At 45.6% G+C, this 26,173-nt stretch overlaps 1 protein-coding gene across 1 annotated transcript; it reads left to right on the top strand.

Annotated features, from left to right (window-relative positions):
* Positions 1 to 307: 307 nt before the first annotated feature.
* PVALB (parvalbumin) lies at positions 308 to 18,161 on the top strand. The gene is made up of 4 exons (XM_060244592.1): positions 308 to 566; positions 13,009 to 13,141; positions 16,583 to 16,692; positions 17,943 to 18,161. Exons 1-4 carry the CDS (start codon positions 380 to 382, stop codon positions 17,969 to 17,971), a joined length of 459 nt encoding a protein of 152 aa, XP_060100575.1. The 5' UTR covers positions 308 to 379; the 3' UTR covers positions 17,972 to 18,161.
* The last annotated feature ends 8,012 nt before the right edge of the window (positions 18,162 to 26,173 follow it).

A 26,173-nucleotide genomic window follows, 5' to 3' on the forward strand; every position in this document is an offset into this window, starting at 1 on the left:
GCGCGCTAGGAACGCTGAATAACTAAATCTCCGGAGGCCCGTCCTCCTTTGCCCCCGGCCCCAGCCCACCAGCGTGACCTTGGCTTGACCCCCTCCGTACCAACCACTTTCCCACCCCCGCCGCCCTGCGTTTAGCCAAGGGTTGTCTGCTGCAACCCAGCGCCCAAACAGCTCTTGCCCCAACCCTGACCCCAAACGGCTCTGGTTGTCTGCAAAGCGATGCGCCGGCCAGCTTGGGAGAGCGAGCGAGACAGAGCGAGAGAGCAAGGGACGGTAGTGTGAGGTTCGGTGGCACTTGCGCGTCTAACTGCTTGTGGCTGGCAACGCTCCAGCCCTATCCCGGTGTGCCATCCCCGCCCGGCACTGCAGCTTTGGTCATATGAGCAGAAATGATAAGGGCACTTTTTCTCCCCCTCCCGCCTCCTTCTTCTTAATTTTCTTTTTTTGCTGCACTTTGCCTCTCTCTCTCTCTCCCTCTCTCTCTTTTCTTCCCACAGTTGCAAGGATGGCGATGACTGACGTGCTCAAAGCGGACGATATCAAGAAGGCGGTGGGAGCCTTTGCAGGTGAGCCGCGGCGGAACCCCCTTCGTTTTTGCCCCGGGTGGGGGGCTTTGCCCGAGCTAGAAGGAAGGGGAGCGAGGTGGGAGAAGCCGGACCGGAGCTAAAGCGGTAGGGAGCTGTCCTCCTCCTCTGCCACAACTTCCTTTGGACAATACAGAGAAATGAGACGCCCCATTAATTTCACCACAGAGGACGACGGAGCCACTGCAGGCAGGCTCTGTCCCGCAGCTAGCGGAGAAGTTTCTCGTTTTGACAGCCCGAAGGACGGCGGAGGGAGCCCCAAGTAAGCGCCGCTTCTGGCGTTGCCTTTCAGCCCCTGATTTTTAGCAACATCGCTTGCTCTATTCCTTCCCACCAATAATTCCACCTCTTTCCAAGAACTCACGCTCATTTGCGCTTTTGGGGGTGCTTGTGCATTTCAGGTGTTAGGGTTTTTTTTAAATTAAAAAAAAACAACTGCGGGCTTTAATTAACTGGGCTACTGGAGAAGATGCCGAGGCCAGCAGGGGTCCAAACTTTACCTACAGGGCTTCCTTCTTTTGAACACACAGCCAGGGCCAAGAGAGAATTCAGAGTGGGGACAGATGGGATTAGGCGCGGGATCGGACAACTGCTCTCAACACACATAACTCCAGAATGTAGCATAGCACGCCCCCCCCCCCATTCCTATCCCTCACTTTTTCACGAAATCTTCCCTTCAATAATGTATTGCTTTAAACTGAAATAGATTCCATCCCCTTCTCCAAGGCATCCTCACCCATCCCCCCAGATTAGCCTGCATGCCCCCCCCCCCCAGTCTTATTGTGCCAGAAGCAGAGAGCAGAATCAAGTCCAGGTGCCTTCTTAAACTCCAAGGAAGCGTCACCCAATCACCCCACCCAAAACAACTGCATTGTCCCAGTATCTCCCTTTTCTAGGCAACTTGATTTCTAGAATGTTTGTAGTTCCACCAGCGGCCATGTACCAAATGTCCTCCCCACCTCTTGAAACCTGCTAATGGGGATGACCTTGCTAAATGCCACCTGAAGGGGTAAACTCTGAAAGAAAGTCACAGACAAGCAGCCCCAAGAATGGAAGAGGGGGGAGAAAAAAGCAACCTCCTTAATTGCTGTAATCCTTGGCTTTTCTTTTCTCCAGCTAACAGCACTGGCAAAGAGGAACTGATTGATTCCCCTACCCCTCTCCTCCATCTTTCATTCATTGATTCTCTCTGGAGTTGGATGCAGGGCTGGAGGGAGGCTGCTGCCCAAATAAAGAAAGAAGCAAGGCATTCATTCAGCCCTAACTAATCAGGGCACTTCCTGGAGGTCATTCACTCTGTTAGATTTCCCTAGTGTCTCTCCTGGATTCAAAGCCATTGGCAGAAGAATCTTTAATTTCAGACACTTTGACGCTTCTGAGACATCTTTTTTTAATCGATCTCGATTCTGAAAAGAGAGCAGCAATACAGCAGTCTCTAGATAACTGCCCTACATGGATAGGCAGATGGATACCCAACCAGCCAGACTGCCAGTGTTTGTATTGTGGTTGTGGTCACTAAGATCTGAGAAATCCAGGTTCAAATCCCCACTGTACCATGGAAGCTCACTGGACAACCTTGGGTCAGTCACTCTCTCTCAGTTTGGTATAGTGGTTAAGTGTGCGGACTCTTATCTTTGGAGAACCGAGTTTGATTCCCCACTCCTCCACTTGCACCTGCTGGAATGGCCTTGGGTCAGCCATAGCTCTGGCAGAGGTTGTCCTTGAAAGGGCAGCTGCTGTGAGAGCCCTCTCAGCCCCATCCACCTCATCCACCTCACAAGGGGAGGAAGATAAAGGAGATTGTGAGCCGCTCTGAGACGCTGAAATTTGGAGTGGAGGGCGGGATATAAATCCAATATCTTCTTCTTCAACCTGATCTATCTCAGAGGGTGCTAGTTGTGAGGATAATATGGAGGAGCAGAGAATGATGTTGTAAACCACTTTGGGTCCCTTCTTGGAGAGAAAAACAAGAGATACTTACAGATGTGTGTGCGCGCTGTCAAGTCCCAGTTGACTTATGGCAACCCTTTGGTGGGATTTTCAAGACAAGAGACATTCAGAGATGGTTTGCCATTGCCTGCCTCCACATCATGACCCTGGAATTCCTTGGAAGTCCCCCAAATACTATCCAGGACTGACCCTGGTTAACTTCCAAGATCTGACAAGATTGGGCTAGCCTGAGCTATCCGGGTCAGGGCATACATGTAGATACAGACTGAAAATTAGTCATTGTTAAAAATACACACTATTGAACACTGTCACATTCTCAGGGTGCAGGCAGGCTGGAGTCTAAAGCCAGTCCAAGGTCAAAGTCCAGGAAGTCAAGCAGGAGCCAAGTCACCAATGCAGAATCACAAACCAGAATCAGAAATCAATGTCCAAAAGCCAAAAGGTCAGGGTGTCAAGGAAATCAAGCAGGTCAGGATCAGGAAGGAGCGTGGATGCTAGTCAGAGAATAGACTTGTTGCTTCCACAATGTTATGAGGTCCTGGGTGGGAGCTATATAGGAGCCTCAATCAGCCTGCTGCCTGGGTGGCAGTGACTCTGCTAGAACTCAGGGCTGAGAGATTTGAAGCATTGGCCTGCCTCATGTCTTTGCTCTGAAAGTTCTTTCCAGAGTGCTTTGAACTCTTGAGATGGGAGGAGGAGAGCTTGGAGGAGATTGATCATCAACAGCCTGGAGAGTGATTGATGGGCCAGCTGCTATTTGTTCAGCTGAGGAACTGGCTGGCAACTCTTCCAGGTCTGTTAACTCTTCCAGCTCCCCCTTATCAGGGTTCATGACACTATTCCCCCCCCCCCCGCGCAGAATCCGCCCCCCCCCCACAGACAGACCAGGCCAGTCAGGGTAGGCCGTGTGGAACTGCTGCACGAGGTCAGGGGTGTGTAAGTTGTTCGCATGTTCCCATGAACGGTCCTTGGGGTCATAGCCTTCCCAGTCTACGAGGTGCTGGAGGTCCCCGCGGTGGATTCGGGAGTCCAGGAGCTGGTGGACCTCGTATTCCTCCTCCTCATCGACCAGGACAGGTGGAGGCGGCGCTGGAGGCGCTGGTCGGATGGGGTCCAGTGGTGTAGCAGGAACAAGGAGGGACCGGTGGAAGACCGGGTGGATGGGGAGGGTGGCCGGAAGCTGTAGCCAGAAAGCGATGGGGTTGATTTGGTCTGTGATCAGGTAAGGCCCCACAAAGTGAGGGTCCAGCTTGCGAGACTAGCCAGGCCAGTGCAGGTAACGGGTGGAGAGCCAGACATGGTCCCCAGGCTTCAGTGAGGGCCCCACCTGTCGCTTTCGGTCAGCAGCTGTCTTGCAGACCTCCTTAGCCTGTTGGAGCTGCTCTCGGAGCAAGTCCTGGAGAGCCTGGAGTTCCTGCAGGTGTGCATCAGCAGCAGGGACAGCTGTGGGGGGCAGGACTGCAGGGAAGAAGCGAGGGTGGTACTCATAGGTGGCTGCAAATGGGGTCTGTTGCGTGGATGCATGTACAGCATTGTTGTAGGCAAACTCGGCCAGGGGTAGCAAGGCATCCCAGTCATTCTGCTGGTAGCTGATGTAACAACGCAGGTATTGTTCCAGCGTGGAACAATGTGTTTGGTCTGCCCATCTGTTTGGGGATGGTAAGCTGAGGACAAATGCACCTGGGTGCCTAAGCTGGAGTGCAGGGTTTGCCAGAATTGGGAGGTGAACTGAGGTCCTCAGTGTGAGATCAAGTGTGCCAGGAGCCCGTGCAGGTGAAAGACGTGCTGGAGGTAGAGCTGGGCTGTTTCAGAAGCCATGGGCGGCTTGGGACATGGAACAAAGTGAGCCATCTTGATGAAGACGTCCACCATCACCAGGTTGCAAGTGTGCCCCTTGGACCTGGGGAGCTCAGTGATAAAGTCCAGGGAGATGGTGTCCCAGGGTCCTGCAGGCATGGGTAGGGGATGCAAAAGCCCTGGGGGCTTGGCCGGTACATCCTTGACCTGCCGGCAAACCTCACAGGAACCGACACAGCGGGCCGCGTCAGCATGGACACAAGGCCACCAGAACTCCCACGTGAGCAGATGCAGGGTCTTGTGTTGGCCGAAGTGCCCCGCAGGAGGGGAGTTGTGGGTCAGGCGGAGCACGTAAGCCTGGAGGGGCCTCGGAGGCATGTATAGGCGCCCACAGTGCAGGAGGAGACCTTGGTGGGTAGAGAGGTCCCTTGCCGGGCCGTCTTGCACTTCCAGGAGGTGTTGCTGAGCCCAGGGGTCTTGGCCCTGGCTGGACTGGATGCCTGCAGCCAAGGTCAGGTGAGTCTTGGTGGCAGCGAAGACCGAGGGTGAAAAGATGAGCCCAGTTGATATCTCCTCTGTTAGAGGTGCAGCGTACTTCAGTTTTCGGGAGAGGGCGTCCGCTTTCTGGTTCTGCGGGATGTAGGTGATCCAGAAGTAAAACCAGGGAAAGGAAGGACCACCGGATCTGATGCTGGGTGAGGTGTCGAGCAGTCTGCAGATGCTCCAGGTTCCGGTGGTCAGTCAGGATCTGGATGGGGTGGTGGGCCCCTTCAAGGTGATGCCTCCAAACTTCAAAGGCAGTCATGATGGCCAGGAGTTCCTGCTCCCAGATGGTGTAGTGCTCTGTGAGTGTCAGCTGCTGCAAGTAGTATGCGCAGGGTTGGAGCGGCGGGGGGGGGGTTCCTCCTGCTGGGATAGCACTGCGCCAAGGGCCACACTGGAGGCGTCGATCTCTACCGTGAACGGCAGCTGCGAGTCTGGGTAACGCAGGAGCGGGCTCGGTGGTGAAGCAGGTTTTCAGGGGGGTGAAGGCATGGTCTGCCTCTGGAGTCCAATGAAATGGCTCTTTGGGCCACTGGGTCAGAGGCGTGGTTATGTCAGCATAGGCAGGGATGAACTGGCGGTAATAATTGGAAAAGCCAAGGAACCACTGTACATCCTTGCGGTTCTGTGGCGTCTGCCAGTTCAGGACCACCTTGACTTTGTCCGGGTCCATCTTAGTCCCATGGGGTGAGCCAATGTGGCCAAGGAACTCGACTGCTGTTAAGTTGAAGGCACACCTCTCTAGCTTGGCGTAGAGACCATGCTCGCGCAGGCATTGCAGGACCTGGCGGACATGCCCTACATGCTGGGCAGGGCTTTGGGAATAAATTAAAATGTCATCTAAATAAATGATCACAAAGCGGTCGAGCAGGTCACGAAAGATGTCGTTCATCAGCCTTTGGAAGATGGCGGGGGCGTTGGTCAGGCCGAAGGGCATCACGAGATACTCGTACTGGCCATAGCGGGTCCCAAAAGTCATCTTCCATTCATCTCCTGCGCAGATCCGCACCAAGTTGTATGCGCCCCGGAGGTCCAGTTAGGTATAGACCTGGGCCCCCTTAAGGCAATCCAGTAGTTCTGGGATCAGTGGCAATGTGTAGCAGTCTCGGATGGCGATTTTGTTCAGGGCCCGGTAGTCTTTGCAGGACCGGAGCTTGCCACCTTTTTTCTTGACAAAGAGAATAGGGGTGGACAGCGGGGACATGGATGGCCAGATGAAACCCCGCTTCAGGTTTTTGGCAAGGAAGTCCCACAGGGCTGCTAGCTCCTGTTCGGACATGGGGTAGAGCCGCCCCATGGACAGGGGTGCCCTGGTACCAAATTGATAGCACAGTCATAAGGCCGGTGCAGGTGGAGCTGATTGGCCCCCTTTTACTCAAAGACATCAGCAAAGTCTGTGTAGGCCAGGGGAAGTAGAGGACCAGCAGCCAGGGTGGCCGACCGAGCCTGTTGAGGACAAGGGTCCTTGAAGCTCAACTTTCCCTGTGCCCAGTCCACGAGGGGGTTGTGCTTTAAAAGCCAGGAGAGTCCCAGAATGAGAGGAAAATGGGGCATGCGAGCAACATCGAATTGTACTTGCTCATGATGGTGTTAGATGAGGAGCGTGACCGGGCGGGTCTCCTGGGTCACCGAACCGGAGCAGAGGAGGTGCCCGTCGATGGCTTCAACCAGGGTTGGGGTGTCTTTGTCCTGCACCGGGATCTGGTGTTGTTTCACAAAGGCCACATCGATGAAGCAACGGGTGGCCCCGGAGTCAACCATGGTGTAGACGAACAGCCAGCGCCCATCCAGCAAGCCGAGTGTGACCAGTATGAGGAACGGGCCCTGGCCAGTAATGTAGGGTTCAGGGGACACGGCTAGGTGCCCGAAGTCGGGGGGTCCACTCAGACTTGGGACTGGTCTTTTACTGGCGGTGGTGGCAGCTGAAAGGGATGGGCACTGCTTCGCGCTTGTTGGCGGCTTTCCAGGCGGCCATTGATGCGGAGACACAGTGTGATTAGGCCTTGCAACGTGGCCAATTGGTCTACTCGTGCCAACTCATCAAGGACTTTGACAGCCAGCCCCTCCGTATACTGGTCCATGAGGGCAGCCTCATTCCAGGCCAGGTCTTGGACCAGAAGCTTGAACTCGGTGGAGTACTGGGAAACCGAGTCTCTACCCTGCTTCAGGGTCTGAATCTTCTGATTGGTGGTGGCTGCTTGCTGGGGGTTAGCAAAAGCCACCGCCATATGGTCCAGAAAGCCCTGGTAGTCAGTCAGCAGGGGTGATGGGGCTATAAGCAAGGGGGTAGCCCATTTAGCTGCCTGCCCCTTTAAGAGGCTGACAATGAAGCATACCTTGGTCTTGTCATTGAGGAAGTCTCTGGCACGTAATTCAATATACAGTTTGCACTGTGCCAGGAATGCAGGAAACTCCTCCACTTTCCCAGCGAACTTCTCTGGGGGAAGCACTGGGCACTTAGGTGAGGCAGCGACAGTGACTTGCTGCTGCTGTTGCAGGTGAGCCACCATTTGAGTGAGGTGCTGTACTTGAGTGAGCAAGGCTGCTAGCTGCCCAGAGCCTCCGCTTGCCTCCTCATCCATCTTGTGGAGTGAGTGTGTAGTTGGAAGCAATCCGCCACGTTCTCAGGGTGGAGGCAGGCAGGAGTCCAAAGCCAGTCCAAGGTCAAAGTCCAGGAAGTCAAGCAGGAGCCAAGTCACCAATGCAGAATCACAAACCGGAATCAGAAGTCAATGTCCAAAAGCCAAAAGGTCAGGGTGCCAAGAAAATCAAGCAGGTCAGGATCAGGAAGGACCGTGGAGGCAAGCCAGAGAATAGACTTGCTGCTTCCACAAGGTTACCAGGTCCTGAGTGGGAGCTATATAGGAGCCTCAATCAGCTTGCTCCCTGGGTGGCAGTGACTCTGCTAGAACTCAGGGCTTAGAGATCTGAAGCATCGGCGTGCCTCATGTCTTTGCTCTGAAAGTTCTTTCTGGAGCCTGCTTTGAACTCTTGAGATGGAAGGAGGAGAGCTTGGAGGAGATTGATCATCAACAGCTGACACTGGTGCCTGGAGAGTGATTGATGGGCCAGCTGCTATTTGTTCAGCTGAGGAACTGGCTGGCAACTCTTCCAGGTCTGTTAACCCTTCCAGCTCCCCCTCATCAGGGCTCATGACAAACACTTTGTTGTGAATTCTGGTGCTCTTTATTACCTTTACCCTTAGTCATTTTCTAGTTTACCCTACTCCTTTGGGGGCACAGAGTAGATAATATTAGAAGGTCACAATTGAGAAAGTAGCCCAGTGTGTGCTTCCTGGAAATGATCCAAGTTCTCTTGGTGTTGTGAGCAAATTATAAAGCTTTGCTTCAATCTACCACCATTTGGTGCCTTTTCATATGCTGAGCCGATCATGATAGGTTTTAATAATTACTGTTAATGACTGTCACATCTTCTCCTCTTTACAACTTATGCATATGCCCTGGTTGGCTGATAGAGATCAGAACATTCTCAGTCTTGTGTTCTCTGGGATTTAGGGATAGGGTGGTGTGGGGATATCACCCAGCCGATAAGCTGCTAAACTACTTCTACTTGTCATCTCCATCTCCACAAGCACAGGCAGTAATCCTGGGACATGTTCAGGAATATTTTGGCATGCCATGCAGTTGTCTAGTGTATGTCGATGGGTTGAGCCAGCTGGGCATAACAGGAAGCCCCATGGGAGACTTTTGAATACATAGGATTGGGTTGCGCACCATGAGCTGGGGAAGGGAATAAAAGTCACTTCCCCATCGCTAGCATTTTGTCATTTTCTCCTGAAATAAGATGCCTTCCTCCCCCTACATTCTTGATTTTTTTTCTTAAATGAGCATACATTTTTCTGAAGCTTAAAATGTTCCAATTGGTTAAACACTTGTATCAAGCAATCACAAAGACCTTTGTTCATTTAAATCATGTTTAAGGAAATTAAAGTGCTTTTCTTTTGGTAAAACCTTCTAAAAGTTCTGAAAAGTGGTTTTCCTTTTTTTTAAAAAGGGTTTTTGAAAGCTTCTCCACCACTCTTAATCTTTGTCCATTTAGGTTTTACTTGCTCTGAGGACAAAGTGTCCCTGTTCCGACAGTACCAAAGTCCATGGATAGCAGCAGTAATCTCCAGTGGCTGATTAGTAGTTGAAATTGTTAGGCTGGTCCCCGAGGAAAGTCCACTGGTGGTAGCCAAACAGGTGGGATTCAGCTCCTAGCAGGCAATGTGTGCCTAAAAGAGGAGGGGGAATTTCACTCATGAAGACGTCATTAAATGCTTCTTTCTCTTAATACTCTGCATACACCTTTCTTGCCTTACAGTCTTGTAATTAACTCCACAGATATTTTTACTAGGACCCCTGTTTATACATTCCTATATTGGCCAGGTCTGGGTTACACATGTGGCAGAATGAATTGATAACCTCCTCAGATGACAGAATTTATGTAGTGTATTATTTATGTAGTGTATTATTTATATTTATATTATATTATATTATTATTTATGTATGTAGTGTATTATTTATATCCTGTCAGCAGTGAGGGCCCAAAGCAGTTTACATAGTTCACCTCTCCTTTTATCCTCACAACAATCCTGTCAGTTTGGTTAGGCTAAGAGTGCAAGTGACCCAAGGTCACCCAATAAGCTTCCATGGCATGAGTGGGATTCAAACATGAGTCTTCCAGATCCTAGTCCAACATTTTAACCACTACATGCTGGACAGCCTCACATCAGATTACAAATTGGAGATAACAAAAATCTGTAAGTAGAAAGCTAATGCAACATAGAGCAGACCGAGCAATAAACACTCTCAGTGAGGTGGTACAGAGAACTTGGTACTTCAAGATAGCATCCCCTCTAGAAGGGTGAAATGATACAGTCCATTCCATCACCTCAGAATTCTATCATCTTATTCCCACCTCATTTGGCAGCAAGTGCAGACTACTAAGCCTCACAGGGGGCAGATCCATGGCTTGAACAGAGGACCCCATGAGTGAGAGATGGGGATCAGTTGCCTACCAGTTAACAATATGGTTTTTGATGGAATATCTGGTCAATACTTGGGGCCAAACTAGACATGGTGGTGCCCACAGGTCTGACCTTCGGACACTTCCACCATTTTTAAGTGATTTCAAAATACTGTGAGAGCACAATCCTGACTGCGTCCACAGTACAGCAGGCGAAGACATCCTTGTCTATCCACCATGTTCATTATGTTCAGGATGAAATGTCTTATGTTGTTATTCTTAATAAATGTAGGCTTTGGTTCCATTTGTTGTGGTTCTGACAAAGGTCAAGGAAACTCACTGATACTCTGGAATAGTGGATTGGCTGCCTGGACTCTTCCTGGAACTCTGAAATAAGAGACTTTGCATACTTATACTGTGGGATACATTTACCCAGTGGGGTCTTTGGGTGCATTCACATGGAAACTGGTTGCAAATGGATTTTACCATTCTTACACAGTAAAAATCCAGTTGTAAAGTGTGTTATTTAATGTGTCCGAATGCACCCTTTTTAATATATACAATTGTGGTTTTTGGAGCTTTGCAGGACTTTTTCAGATTTATTATTGAGAATATCAATGTAAAATGTGGAACAATATACCTATAACAATGTATATTGATTGTTGGAACTGATTGTGTATTGTATAGTGTGCCAGTTTGAATGTAATTGGTAAATATGGTGGTTAAACACTTATAATATATGCATTGTTAGTCTTTTGCACAGTGTTCATTGTACTCTTATATCATACTATTTCACTGTGGTCCCTTTTGTTATATTGTTATTTCTCTGTGGGTCCAATCAGGATCAGACCCTAACAGTACTTTTAAAAATCTCTTTAAAATTTTTAAAGTGGGAAAATCCATGGATAGTATGTACGAAAAGGATCTAGGGGTTTAAGTGGACCACACACTGAACATGAGTCAGCAGTGTGATGCAGTAGCTAAAAATTTGGGGCTGTATCAACAGAAGTATAGTGTGATCAAGCAAAGTGATAGTATTGCTTGACTCTGCTCTGGTAAGACCTCGCCTAAAATATTGTGTTCAGTTTTGGGTACCACAATTTAAGAAGGATATAGACAAGCTGGAATGTGTCCAGAGGAGGGCAACAAAGATGGTGAGGGATCTGGAGACCAAGGCCGATTTTACATTACGCTTGTTCCAGGTGGAGAGCCCTTTTGCTACTGGGGCTTCTCTCCGTTTTCACACAAGTTGGTGCATCACTATTCTGCAGCAAGTGGAAACCATTTGTCAGAGGATCTTGCTTGCTGCAGAATAGCGGCGCACCAATTAGCAGCTCCGGGGCAACTTGTGCAAAAATGGAGAGAAGCCCTGGTAGCAATAGGGCTCTCCACCCAGAACAAGCATAGTGCAAAATCAGAGCAAGTCCTACAAGGAAGGTTGAAGGAGCTGGGCATGTTTAGCCTGGAGAGGAGACTACTGAGATACGATCACAATCATCATGTACTTGAAGGGCTGCCATATAGAGGATGGTGCAGAGTTGTTTTCTGCTGCCCCAGAAGGTCAGACCAACATTAAACCAAATTAAAATCAAAAAAGTTTCCAGCTAAACATTAGGACGAACTTCCTGACAGGGTGGTTCTTCAGTGGAATGAGCTTACTTGGGAGGTGGTGTGCTCTCCTTTGGAGGTTTTTACAAAGGGGCTAGATGGCCATCTGACAGCAATGCTGATTCTGTCTATTAGGCAGATCATGAGAAGGAGGGCGGGAAGGATTACATCAGTGCTTAGTTCTTGTGGCCCTTTCTTACATGCCCAGGGAAATGCTGATTGCTACTTTGGGGTCAGTCAGCAATTTTTCTCCAGGCCAGTTTGGCCAGGGATTTCTGCCATCTTCTGGGCATAGAGCAGGCATCACTGGGGGTAGGTGGGTGTATTTGTGAATTTCCTGCGTTGTGCAGAGGGTTAGACTAGATGACCCTGGAGGGCCCTTCCAACTCTTTGATTCTATGACTATGGACACCATCATGTCAGCTTGGCCCTTAGTCTACTGTGACCACAAGAAATCAGGCAAGTTTATAAGCCTTTATCTTTCTGGTCTTCAGCTGCATCTTTCTTCTTTCTCATATCTTAAAAGTTTGTCCATTCTAAAAGAATATTGTATTTGTCAATTTCTTCCCCAGCCTATCTGAAAGACCCTAAAGATCCCCCTGTACTTCCTTCACATGTAGGCTCTGCAAGATTTAATTGTTCTGCCATCAGTAGGGAGGGATGGGGGAATGAACATCTATGAATTGGTTCATACATGTGAATAATATTTAATATTTATTTGTTTATATTCCACTTTTCTCACTGAGGTTTGAGGTGGATTACAAATTTTAAATACAATGCAATATGAATAATGTAAGTTATACAATCAATTATGAAATGAAATTGAGCTACAAGCACAGAAAACAATAGACTAAAAACAGTATAAGACATGACATAAAACAATGCAGTCACAATATTACAGACATTAGAAAACAATGCAATGAGAAGATGCATACAGTAAACAGTGCCATTCACTACTGCCCTAGACCCTTTATAAAACAATTCAGTTTTGCTACAGTAACAATTCCACTTTACTGCTACATTTGATTACAGTTGATTACTATACTCATGATCACTTGTGGCTGAATATGTAAAGAGAGTTCCCTGAAAGCATTGTCCTTGATCTGAAATTTATCCCCAGTATTAATCTATGATGAAGAAGAGAAGGTTCCTATAACCTGCTGTTCTCTTCCCTAAGAAGTCTCAAAGTGGTTTACAATCTCATTTCTTTCCCCTCCCCGCAACAGGCATATTGTGAAGTAGGTGGGGCTGAGACACTTCCGAGAGAACTGTGATTGGCCCAAGATCACCTAGTAGGCTTCATGTTGAAGAGTGGGGAATCAAATTTGATTTTCCAGTCTGCCACTTTTAACCACTACAAAATGCTGGCTCTAAATAAATGATAGTTCATCCATATATTCAGGCCATTCCTGATGTTGTAGTCCTAAGTAATTAACAGCTGATGGGCAAAGCAGTCTTTGGGCTTCTACTTGTTGAAAGTAGAAGCCACCTAATTGCTAACATTCCTGGGTAACTAACTAGTCTCACCAGTGATCTCCTTGCTCCATTCTTCTTGTAGCTGCTGACTCTTTTAACCACAAGAAGTTTTTCGAAATGGTGGGGATGAAAAAGAAGAGCAAAGAAGATGTACACAAAGTTTTCCACATTCTGGACAAAGATCGAAGTGGCTTTATTGAAGAAGATGAATTAAAGTAAGCAAAATCAGCATTCTACTAATGTGAGCTGAAAAGTAGATTGTAGTAATATGCAACAGAGCCTGATCCTATACACAGCAACAGTTATCTCTAACCTGCTAGCCAAATAGGTTCTAAGTTACCATTGTATGATGAGTGTTCCATTAAATGGCCTGTAGATGGAAGAGAAACCATTTACACAATGCTCCACATATTAATAAATCTGACTTTATATTTGTTTTACATTTCCATTGGAGAGTTCAACTGCAAGTAATATTTGGTGAAAATTTGCCATGGCTTGTACTCAGTCCTACAGCTACTAATTTTGTGGTGAAGGAGCTTAAGCTGACACTGAGGAAGGGTCATCCTAAGTCAATTGCAAAAGCCTACCAGCAAAAAGCCTGTTTAAATAAACTGGAGTCTTGTGACAGTCTGTCTGAAGTTATGTACAGTGCCATCATAAACCAAGTTACATAATTTTAAGCCTTATTTCATTGGAGTAAGAAAAGCATAACTCTGCTTAGAATGGCACAATAAGACAAATCTTAATCAGAATCCTTCTCACATCTTACTCCTGGGAAAGTGTTTTTAGGATTGCAGTCCATGATGAGATTTAATTTTAAGAAAGATATTTTAAAGTAGCCACATTCTCTTAGCAAGAATTGAGTAGAATGATGCTTGGATGTTTCATTCCCCTGAATCTTTGTCAGTAAAAGGGCTTGATAGTTAAAAATCTTTTTTTAAAAAGATAATTCAAGGAGTATCTTTGTGCAGCCCATTGACCTCTGCCCCCCACCAGGTTGACAGCACTGCCTGTGTTAGCTGTACATGTGAAGAGAGCGCTTCAAAGCAGAGAATTCTCAAAAGAGAGCGGGTGGAAGGAATCTGTAGCATTGCTCAAAATAACTGCCAAAGCATCTGAAATTGAGCTTTCCCTAGTGAGACTTTTTTCTACCTGAAGCAGCTCCATGTGACAGTTTCCCTTCCCCCTCTCCAAATGACTTTACTAAGGTCACTCCTACAAAACAGGACTGGACCATATGCTTCTGGTCAGTCTGTCTCTGTGTTTAAGCTTAGTAATGACTGGATGAAGGTGAATAAATAGAAATCTCAATCCAGACAAGAAGGAAATAGGTAGTTCCAGGCCTCAGATTCAGCAGGAGCTCACAGGAGTGACAGTTCCCCCTCTCCCTTCCCACCTACCTTGTCCATTGAATAGTAGGTGCAGCTGCATAACAATCCCTGGATTAGGAGAGTAGGCAGCCAGCCAGCCACCAGGGGCTTTACCATGCCCCCAGCAGCCCGCATTAACCCCTGGAGAATTCAGCGCCACCCTTTCTCTACTTCTTATGTGATTTTGGGAGGCTGGTGGCTTGCTGGTCTTTTGACTGGGGGGGTGACCCAGGAGAGCCCCAGGCAAGTGAAGCCTGCTTAAGCTGCGAAGGGCTCTCCTTTCTTGCATCTTGCTTTTGGCTGGGGGGTGAGGGGTGGGAAAGCCAGTGTTCCCTCTAAACAGAGTTAGCATGAGCTAGCTCACAGATTTTTAGCCTCCAGCTCATACATTTTTGTCTAAGCTCAGGAAAAATGGCCCCAGAGCAAAGTGATTTATGCAGTAGCTCACAACTTTAATGTCAATAGCTCACAAAGCAGAATTTTTGCTCACAAGACTCTGTAGCTTAGAGGGAACATTGGGGAACGTATATGCTAATGAGCTCCACTACCTATTTTTCTACAAAACAACCCCTGAGTAGTTCTGTAGTGAGATTGCTGGCTTTTACTGGGGGGAGGGGTCACACTCCACCTCAAAGAGAACATTTGCAGGTTTGGGGGGCATTCCTGCATACAGCACAGCTTTTCGATACTAAGATGGCAGTTATGGCCCAGAGAACATTCCATCCACTAGGGTTGATCTCAGGGATAGACTGGCCATTTGACTTACAGGGAAAGTTCTTGGTAGGCTACTGCCCTGGCAGGCCACTGGCATCCTGGAGCAAGCAGAACCAAGCTTCAATAGCTCTGCTGGCACTGCAGGTGGCACTCTACTCAGACCTGGCCAACAGTGCCAATGGAAGTGAAGGAAGAGACAATGGCTGAGACAGCACCCATTGTTGGTATCTCTGGCCAAGTCTGAACGGAATGGCCCAACTTGCAGTTGGGCCATTTTAACTGCTCAGTCCACTCCAGTTGATCTGACAGCTGTTCTTGGTTACTAAGAGTCTGGCAACCTCTTAATTTTGCCTCTTGTGTTTTACATGGGATTGCTAATTACTCAAAGCAAATGATATCAATCCTGTATAAGCAGTTCCAATTACCAATTTATCCTTTATTCTCAGGATAAATTCAAGGCCTATATGACTTGGGCTTGAGATATTTCTGGGTGCACCTTCTCCTGTATAAACCTTTGTTGGAATACAAGTTTTATTTACATTCCAGCCATTATAGAGTTAATGTTTGTTTACCTGAAAGAGGAAATGATGTATTGTAGCTTAAACCCAATTAGGAAAGAGTCTTAGGGAAACATGTAAACAATGTATTGATCAGAAAGCACACAAGGTGTGAAAAGCTTTGATCTTGTATGCAAGCTCAATGGCCTGTCTTCCTGCCCCAAATGCTTTCTGGGAACAAGAAGCCAGCAAACAAAGACTCATAAACCATAGCCATGTAGAGATCAGACATAGTTAGCCATGCTAGTAAGCTAAGTTGTATTTCTTTTTATCCCAAGTATCATTTCCTGATGTTTTTCTAGTAAACTTTATTTCTTTTGATAAGTTTAAGCCTCGTCTCCATTTATTGTCATTCCACACCTCTGAATTTTAAATGAATATCCCAACATTCCCCTCCCAGCATTTGAGATCAGCAGGAGAGATGTTCCAGGTTCTGTCACCATGGCTAATATTGACTAGATTTTATTATCTACCTTTTGCTCCTGCACAGTCAGTGGCATCTTTTCAAGAAATGGTTGCAAGATTAGCTGGGTTCATGGGCATACAATAAAGGCACATGGAGACTCTAGTAGTAAGTCTCAGTTTAAAAAGTCTCAAAAGTGATTTCTTCCCCCTTTTAACCATGTGTCTTTTAAAACTGGAGGTGGCATCACATTAGTGGAAGGGGAAGCTTTTTGGAAAAAGCATTGCAATTGTGCAAGAAAACAGTATAATCATGTAAACAAACACACCCAAATTCATTCAGCTACTATCCAAACACCTCACCATATTATCCTGCTGAGCAAGATATCAGCCAAACCAGCAGGGACTTGTGCATACCTAATTTTAATATGCAATGTTTTTCTAGGCTGTTTTGTGATGCTTTCATTCTCTTGTAATCCAGTTTGCAAACTTTTTAGATGAAAAAGCACTTTCTAAATATAAACATGCAATAAATAAATAAAACTGTCTAATTCAATATGAGTTTTCCTGGATCAGTTTCTTACTTTCCCTTCTTTCCCCCCCTCATCTGTAGGTTTATATTGAAAGGTTTTCTGCCTGAAGGCAGGGACTTGTCTGATAAAGAAACCAAGACACTCTTGGCTGCTGGAGATAAAGATGGAGATGGCAAAATTGGTGTTGATGGTAGGTGCCCTGTTGGGGAGTTCAAGCTTGGTACTGGGAAAACAGATTTAAACAACTAGCACCATGAACAGTCACAATTCCTGTCAGAGTAGTGGTAGCGGAAGCAACACTATGCCCCTTCCTTCTCAGCCCCTCACAGGGTCAAGCCTGGCATCCACCAGGCCCAGTGGACTGACTGATGCACCTTATTAGAGCCTGACACAAGCAGGGGACCAGGGAGGGCCTCTATAGGGATCCACCTCTCGGTACAGGTTTTTGTGGGAGGGCCCAGAGCACCCACCCGGCCCCTCTTTCTTCCTTCTCAGCAAGGTTTCTGCCAAAATCTGGGCATGGAGCAGGAGTCAATGGGGATGTATGTGGGGGTGGAGGGAAAGTATTTGCGAATTTCCTGCATTGTGCAGAGGGTTGGACTAGATGACCCTGTAGGTCCCTTCCAAATCTATGATTCTTGGTCCTCTTCACTTCCTGGCAGGAGGTGGGAGGGAGCTTTCTGGGAGTGCGGGAGGGGGGGGTGACATTGCCATGCATTATGTTCCTGATTTGATGACATCACATGGAAGCGATGTCATCATGCTGGGGATGTTGCATGGTGATGCTCTGGTATTTTGGGCAAAATGCTATTGTTATTATAATATAGTGGGTTCTATGCAATGAAGAGGCAAGGTGGTAGTGATCATAGCTCTTTTATTGAATACAGCATAGTATAAGGCTGCCTCAAAAGACTGAGGACTGGGCCAACAGGGCCAACTATGTATACACACAAAGTTCCCGCGCTAGCATGCTATTGGACCATTCAAACCAGCAGGGGGCTTGTGAGTGGAGCAGGGCAGCAAGAATTTGGATCCTACTGCCTGTTGTTCCTGGGTCCCCAAGCTCAGTCCTACAGGCTCCAATGAGCCAGGCAAGAACTCTATATAATACGTACAATTCCAGCCACATATACAACAGTTATAATACAGTTTTGCCTAAAATACTAGGGTTTCGCCCACCAGCCAGCTGGCTGGTGGTGGATTGGAGCCCACCAAATTAGGGAATCCCCTGTTCCCACCTGGGGGCTGGCAATTTTGATTACATTGCTCTAAAATTTTGTAATCTGCCTTAAGTCTCAGTGAGAAAAGTGGACGAGAAATGAAGTTAAATGAGCAAACCGGGAGAGCGATCCTGTTCTCACAGCTTCCCATGGGGCACTTCCTCCTCTTTTCAACTGACCTTCCACCTCATTTCTCTCTTTCTCTCTCTGTCTCCTCCAGAATTCGCAGCCATGGTGGCTGAATCATAAAAGCTTTGACCAATCAGGACCCTTCCTCCATCCTTTGCTGCCTGATTCCAACAGTTCTCTGCTGATCTCCACCGTTCCTCTTCTGTTTATTTATGTTGTTTTATACTCCAGCTCTGTTCTCTGCAGCCCTGCAACACTGTAATTGTGCTGAAAGATGCTGTTAAAACAATAAAGGTCACATCAATCCAGACTTCATTCTCCCAGCCTTTCAGATGCGCCTTGTTTTATTTCAGTTTGCAAAGGTCCAATGGAAGGAAATGGAATGGGACCCCTCTCCTCTCACTCTCTAGTGCCACAGAGAAAAAGAGATAGAAAGCATTTACCAAAATTATTTAAGCAGGGATACGCCAATAGTAAATAATTTAATCTCCTCTTCCTGCTTTAAAGCATGACTGATTTCCTCCTCCTCCAACTTTCCTGGGTAGACGATGTGCATCTAATCGTAGCCTTGACAAATCTCTAGGGAGAGCAATTACACAACTTCATTCAGCAGCCACTTTCTTTGATTTAACAGCTCTGGAGGCTCTAAAACATTCCCTAACAGCTAACCTCAAAATTTCCCCAAAACATTTTTTTAATGCCCAATAAATCTTTCTCTATATATCTGGCCCACTTTGCTTATCAAATGCGATGTGATATTTCGACAAAAAGCAATAAACTACACCAGCTGGTGTCACTCAGGCTTAAAAAATTTGTCACAAGTGCTGTAACACAGTCATTTCTAGCACTGACAACGGAATATATTTTACCAACAATGCTAGTCAGTAGTTGCACAGGAAATAAAATGACTCATAGACAGAAGTTTAGATGACAGGAAGGTAAATAGCTTCTCTGAGATCTATGTGCAACTTGTGAACACTTCTGCTTCATGAAAAATATTGTGGGTCTTAGCGTTGCCAGGTCCCTGTTGGCCATTGGTGGGGGGTAGGGGTGGGGGCTGCCAGATCCAGGTTGGGAAACTCCTAGAGCAGGAGTGGCCAAACTGTGGCTCAGGCGCCACATGTGTCTCACACATACTGTGTGGCTCTCAAAGCCCCCACCACCCTGTTGGCCAGCTTAAAGAAGGCATTTGCCTCTTTAAATCACTTTCCCAGCCAGGAGCTTGGAGAAAGCATTTAAAATTAAAGTTGCTTCCGTCCCTCCTTTCCTTCTCTCAAACATTTGACATTCATGTATTGCAGCTCTCAAACATCAGACTTTACTCTATGTGGCTCTTTTGTTAAGCAAGTTTGGCCACCCCCATCCTAGAAATTTGGGAATGGAGTCTGGGGAAGACAGAGATCTTGGTGGGGTACAATGCCATAAAGTCTACCCTCCAAAGCATCCATTTTTTTCTAGGGGAACTGATCTCTGTAATCTGGAGATTAGCTATAATTCTGGGGGATCCCCAGGTCCCAATCAGAGTTGGCATCCCTAGTTTTTCTGTGTTTGACAACAGCTAGGCTTTCTACTTTAGATCTGACCCAATTCAAAGATGGCTTCTTCCGCTGAAAAGATAGTTTCCTCCTGAGCCTTTACTAAAGTTCTTCTGCAACATGCAATAAGTATGAGAGCTGTTGCCAGAACTGTGAAAGAAGAAATATTTTCTACAGTCCCGTCCTGCAACGTGGAGTTTTCAAAGTCCTCAGACAAAGAAACAATATCTACAGCTTTGTCACCTCACCAACCATTTCAGGTGTCTCATTCCCAATTTATGAGAAATCAGCCAGGAGGGGGCAGAAGCAGCTTTATGACTGACTCAAAGGCAAGCAAATCAATTTGTTTATGGCCCAGTCCTGAAAAGGCAGGACATTGTTTTATGACTGACAGTGTCAATCCCCTCTCTACAAATCTGGCTTCTCTTCAAACAAAAAAAAGAGAGAAAAGGTCACCACCAGAGCCGTCTGATCCTGAGTGAGCTTCTGCCGTGGACTGACAGCTTGAGAGTATATAGGAGTGCATGGGACAGTCTTGAAATGGTTGGTCTTATTTCTCCAAGGTCAGGGACAAAGGGTAATATGTGGGAACAGTCCTCTCTGCATTGTTGCTTTAACATCTACATACACCCCCTTACCCAGCTGGCAAAGAGTTCTGGGCTGGGTTGTCATCAATATACCCATTGTGGTATATTTATTGTATATATGTAATGGAACAGTCTGCTTCTCCTCTAATATTTATATGTGGCATAGTTTGATTGTGTTGGGTGAAGCTCTAGTTTCAGTTTTCAGTTTTGTATGCTGCTGAAGCTGTTGCTTGTTGGAGTTGTCTCCTTGTAAATAAATGGTTAATGTTTTGAACTAGCTTGTCTCTGAGGAATGGACCCAAGAATGGGTGCCTGAGTGTACTCCAACCAGGGAGCCCACAGCTGAAGGGGGACATTACCTCAATGACACTCAGCCATATCTGTTGATGAGTGGCCAACCAGATACCGCCCCAGATACACTGACCATGGGATTGGAGGCTGTGGTGAGATGGCTAAAACAGAGCCAGCAGAAATTAAATCTATCAAAGTCAGAGGTCCTGTGGTTTGATCAAGGAGATGCCAGTATGGGAGATCAGCTCCCAGCACTTGGTGGCATGCCTTTGACATCAACACCAACCTACAAGAGCTTGGGTGTGGTCTTAGATGTCTCCCTCTCAATGGAGGCACAGGCTGAAAATATAATGAGGCTGGCATTCTTTCACCTATGCCAGGCTAGGTTACCAGCTCCCCACCTGTCTTGCCAAGATCTAGCGACAGAGATCCATGCAACAGCCACTTCCAGGCTGGATTACTGTAACTCACTCTATGCAGAGCTATCCTTAATCTGGAAAGTGCAATTAGTCCAGAATGCAGCAGCACGGGTTCTCACAGGTACACCACTGAGAGCACATATTCAATCAGTGCTCCGTAAACTGCACTGCCTCCAAACTGAGTACCATATCAGATTTAAAGTTTTGGTGTTGACCTTTAAAGCTCTAAACCATGGTCTGGGATCAATATATCTGCAGGACCATCTCCCATGGTATATCCCTCAAAGAGCTTTATTCTCAGCCAATGATAACTGGCTGGTGACCCTAGGCCAAAAACCATCCAACTGTCCTTAACCAGGGATAGGGATTTTTTGGCCCTGGCCCCAGCCTGGTGGAACTCTCTGTCTGGTGAGACCTGGAACCTGCAGAACCTGAAACAATTTTGCAGGGTCTGCAAGACAGAGATGTTCCACCAAACTGGGATAGCAACAATCAGGGATAGTGATGGTTTGAAGATCACCAACCCCTGTAGTTTCCATCCCCCTCTCACATGCTCCTTCCTGACTGTTATTACCTGTTATGCATTGGTTTTTACTGTGCACCAGTATTGAATGATTGTTTATGTTATTATTGTAAAGTTATTTTTTAAACTATTTATTATGATGTAACCCACCCTGAGCCCCGTCATGCAGGGAAGGGCAGGCTAGAAGTCAAAAGTATAAATAAATAAATGTATATAATACAATACAGAAACAGAACAAGTTAAAAAGTGCTGAAATGGATTCAGAACTGTGGAGAAGATATATCATTTTAACAATGGGAAAATTTATGGGCAAAATATATAACATTTACTGCAAGTCAAACATTAAGAGAAAATTGGTACAAGATGTTTTTTCAATGGTACGTCACCTCAAAAGATATTGAAAGCATGGACAAGAAGTATCTAGGGCTGAAAGTGCAAAGAGGCAGATAGTACTTGTTAACCACATGTGGTGGACATGTGAAAATATAAGAACATTTTGGAAAGACATACATGCTGAAATTCAAAAAATATTAATAATTAATTTTGCTATGAAACCAGAATCCATGCTGCGTGGAATCTTGCCAGATAATACTAAAATATATGTCAACGGCAGCCAGAGTAGTATTGGCAACTAAATAGAAAGCTGAAGCAGGACCGGATCTACATGTTTTTTGAGGGGGGGCAAAATTAAAAAATGACACCCCCTTATGGGCCATTCTATCTTGTGGGCCCATAGAATACAATGGACTCCATACCCACTTTGGCGTCCCCCCCCCCATGTCGGCGCCTGGGGCAAGCACCCCCCTCTGCCCCCCCTCCCCAGATCTGGCCCTGAGCTGAAGAACGTCCAACCCATGAGAACAGGAAAGAGAAAATGGCCCAATCTGCTGTAAAGGCAAGTCTAATGAACTATATAAATAGAAGGCTGATCAAGGAATTTGAGAAGAAGTGAGGAACCTAGTATGCTTATTCTATATAAAGCTTGATGAGAGGAGACACAAATTACTATTATTAGGTTTGATTTGTGAGAAGCAACTGAATGTTGTCTAATGGATTCTGTCATAGTTTTTGTTAGAGTTATATATATTAACTAATATAATTAGTATAATTAGTACAACTAGTATTTTATGGTGTATAGTTTTATATATAAGTAGTTTTTAATACATACCTAATCTCTTCTACTTCTTTGAAATAGCCTTGAAATATCTTTTTTGCTTTTTTATTATAGTTTAATTATAATAATTATAGGATATGTTAGTATTTTAAAATTATTTAAGAAATAATATAATGTTATGGTAAAATTAAATATCTAATATTTGATTTTTAATATTTGAAGACTGAAGAAATCTAAGATTCTAGCTAATTAGATAACATGGTTTTTGAAACATTTGTTGATTTAGTTGCAATTATGAAAGTCTTATTAAGACTGAGAGCATATCTTTGAATATTATGTTATATGTATCTGAAATATTATCTATCTTTGATAGTCCTTGTTAAAAGTAAATATTTAAAACCTTTTTTTCTAAATCTTTATTCCCCCCCTCCCATTTTCCTTTCACCATTTTTTTAAAAAAATAAAAATATGTAATAATAAATAAATAAACTTTAAGTACTCACTAGGGCTCTGGCCATTGCCAAAGCAAGCATCTTCGCCTTCCCTTGGAACTCTTTCAAGTCCTGCAGAGCCAAATCTTGTCCACTGGATTTTTGTTCCACACAATTCTGCTGGTCAGGCCCTACTCAGCTCTGTCATTTCCAGGATTTGTTCAGTGTCCCATAGCACAGGATAAGCACCAAGGTACTTGAGGTTGGGGAAGGAAGAAGGGCTACCAACAGCACATAGTGAGGATCTTGAAGGCTGCCCTTGTGCTAAAACTGGTGCTAATAACTACAGCAATGCTGTGCGGTTGGATGCTGAAGGGTTTATGAAGCCAAATGGGACAGTGCTGACCAGTGTTCCGTCTAAACTGAATTAGTGTGAGCTAGGCTAGCTCACAGATTTTTATCCTCCAGCTCACACATTTTTGTCTTCACTCAGGAAAAATGGCCCCACAGCAAACTAATTTATGCAGGAGCTCACAACTTTAAAGCCAGGAGCTCACAACTTTAATGCCAGTAGCTCACAAAGTAGAATTTTTGCTTACAAGACTCTACAGCTTAAGGGAACATTGGTGCTGACTGGTTGCACAAGCTAAAGCAAATGGCCGGGATCAGGGTGCCGATCAAAATGAAGACAAGGCTTTAAATATTTCTGTTTAAATGTGGAATACATTGTCAGGAGTGCTATACAATGCCATTACTCTAAGCAAGCAATAAATCCATGCACCACCAACCAACGGGGCTACAATTGTTTGGGAGTTCCCCAACGCAGGGCATGTTCTCCTTTCCTGTACTTGTTTTCCTAAAATCATCCTGGCTGCTCAGAACATTTCAGCCGCTCCTTCAACACATGAGTTAAGAAAAGAAGTCCAAAGTTCAGGAAAATTTTTAAAAAATTACCGTACTTATAAACTGATCATTGTGAAGAGGTAGGGATGAACAGTGGACATTCTGGAAAGACTGAGAGCAGCACAAGACAGAACGGATGGAGTAGAGGAGGCTGTTTATGCATTTGAGACTAACAGTCTTTGAGACTAGGCTAGCCCGATCTCTTCAGACCTCAGAAGCTAAGCAGGGTTGACCCTGGTTAGTCTTTGGATGGAAGCAGGTGTCATTTTGTAGAAAAAGAGGTGCCGGAGCTCATTAGTACAATTCATTTGCATATGCCACACACTCCTAAATTATATAGCTCAGCATCTCCCTTCTTGAATTATAATTGTCAATAAAACCTTACTCCCATCATTCTTTTTAACTTACTTTCTCCTATGTGGCCACAGTGGCATGATGAAAATTTCCATCTGTCTGCTTCATATGTTTTGGTTATTTTCCCATTTTTGTAGGGAAAAAATATTAGAAGGCTTGTCAAATCTTAAAGGTAAAGGTAATCCCCTGCACAAGCACCAGTTATTTCCAACTGTGGGGTGATTTGCTTTCACACTGTTTTCATAGCAGACTTTTTATGGGGTGGTTTGCCATTGCCTTCTCCAGTCATCAACATTTTACCCCCAGCAAGCTGGGTACTCATTTTACTGACCTCAAAAGGATGGAAGGCTTAGTCAACCATGAGCAAGCTACCTGAACCCAGCTTCTGCAGGGATCGAACTCAGGTCATGAGCAGAGCTTGGACTGCAGTACTGCAGGTTACCACTCTGCGTCACAGGGCTCTTATTCCGTCAAATCTTAGAGTTCAGCAAAATTCTCACAGTGGGCTTGAACAATGAAGCCCAGAAGAAAGTATTGGGGGGAGGGATAAGAAAGAAAGAGCACAATAAAATTTAGAGGTTCTGGAGCTCCACTCCTGTGAGCCCCTGCCCAAAATGAGGCCTGGATGGGAGATCCCCCCCCCCCACAAAGATTAGTAGGGTTGCTAGACAGAGGCAGGCAGTGGCAAACCACCTCTGAACATCTCTTGCCTCCAAAACCCTACAGGATTCCTATGTCAGCTGTGATTTGATGGCAAAAAAAGTATTTGATATGATAGGGAAAGAGAAGAAAGCACTGCATATGGCCAGAGTGCTGAGGAACCCACATGGCTCCTCAGGACCTCCATGGTCATCATATTCCTTAATCTGGTCCTAGCCTTTATAATGTCAGGTTTAGAAACACTTTGGGTGTTACATGTGTGATTAAACAGAGAGACAGTATGTGTATACATAACAAAATGATGTCAACTCAACCACAAACTGCTTTATGTCTACTTAGCATCATGGTGGTCTCTCCTGATAACTTATTTCCTTTCTACTCCTTTTTTCAGCTACACACATATTGTTCCATTTTCTAGTGCTTCAAGCAAATACCATTTCTGGTTACTTAGAGTTTCCACAGCAGAGCTGAGATTCAAACCTCATCTCCAGGTCTTAGTCTGATGGTCTAACCACTACCAATGCTGGCTCCATCCCTCTCCCCCAATCTAAGCCACAGAGCAATAGGCTTTGACTGGGGAGACCTTGGTTTAAATTCTTGATCAGTCACAAACCCCATTATGTGGTCTTGGACAAGTCACTTTCTCTGGACCTAGGCTTTTTCATAGGGTTGTTGTGGACATAAAAATGGGTCGAATCAATAAACACGGCCCTGACTTCCCTGGAAGAATGGCAAATACAAATGAGGTAAGTAAAATTCATGGTTGCTTTCAATATGTTCTGTAAGGTATGTGACCCTGTTTATTATGCATCCTTGAGAAACTGCTCGCTTATGTCGGCAGAAGTCATTTTTCATACCTTCCAAGTGTTCACCTGTTTTTTTGTAGAAATACAAAAGAATAATGATAAATGCCACAAAGATATTAGTGCAGTCTTAGAGTAGCTTCCTACCTCAAGACGCATTCAAGGCAGCTTATCTATCTGCTCACGAGTCCCACAGGGATATACTTCAAACTTACTCAGAGTCAGAAGTAACCAGAGCAGCAAGTCCATGGTGCAGCCACCTTGCCAAAACTTACCAGGCAGCAATTTTTCTCTAGGCCAGTTTCCAGGGATCCTGGAGGTTGGGTTTGGGGGGGGGGGGGGGTTGGCCATCTTCTGGGTGTGGATGGGGGTGTTTGGGGAGAGGTAGTTGTAAATTTCCTGCATTGTTCAGGGGTTGGACTACATGGCCCTGGAGGTCCCTTCCAATTCTATAATTCTATGTATTATTTTTCTTTTTATTTAATTACATTATTTATAGACTGCATTTCTCATTGACACTCAAGGCAGATGTAAATCTGTGCAATTAATAGAATAAGCAAAGCAATAAGACTAGGATTACAGAAATCTAAACAAAGCAAAATATTAAACATGATATGTTAACAATGCCCCAAAGTGAAATAACATAGGTAGAAAACAATGTGGTGAGAGCCAAATAATACATATGGTGAAAATATGTGCTAT

This window comes from Heteronotia binoei, chromosome 8 (assembly GCF_032191835.1).
Source record: "Heteronotia binoei isolate CCM8104 ecotype False Entrance Well chromosome 8, APGP_CSIRO_Hbin_v1, whole genome shotgun sequence".
In the NCBI taxonomy this organism is placed as follows: Eukaryota; Metazoa; Chordata; class Lepidosauria; order Squamata; family Gekkonidae; genus Heteronotia; species Heteronotia binoei.

Bases quoted from the DNA above. Each gene is read 5' to 3' on its own strand.
- PVALB (XM_060244592.1), top strand. From the start codon at position 380: ATGAGCAGAAATGATAAGGGCACTTTTTCTCCCCCTCCCGCCTCCTTC. The intron at 567-13,008 runs GTGAGCCGCGGC...TTCTTCTTGTAG, and splicing joins GGCGGTGGGAGCCTTTGCAG to CTGCTGACTCTTTTAACCAC. The intron at 16,693-17,942 runs GTAGGTGCCCTG...TGTCTCCTCCAG, and splicing joins TGGCAAAATTGGTGTTGATG to AATTCGCAGCCATGGTGGCT.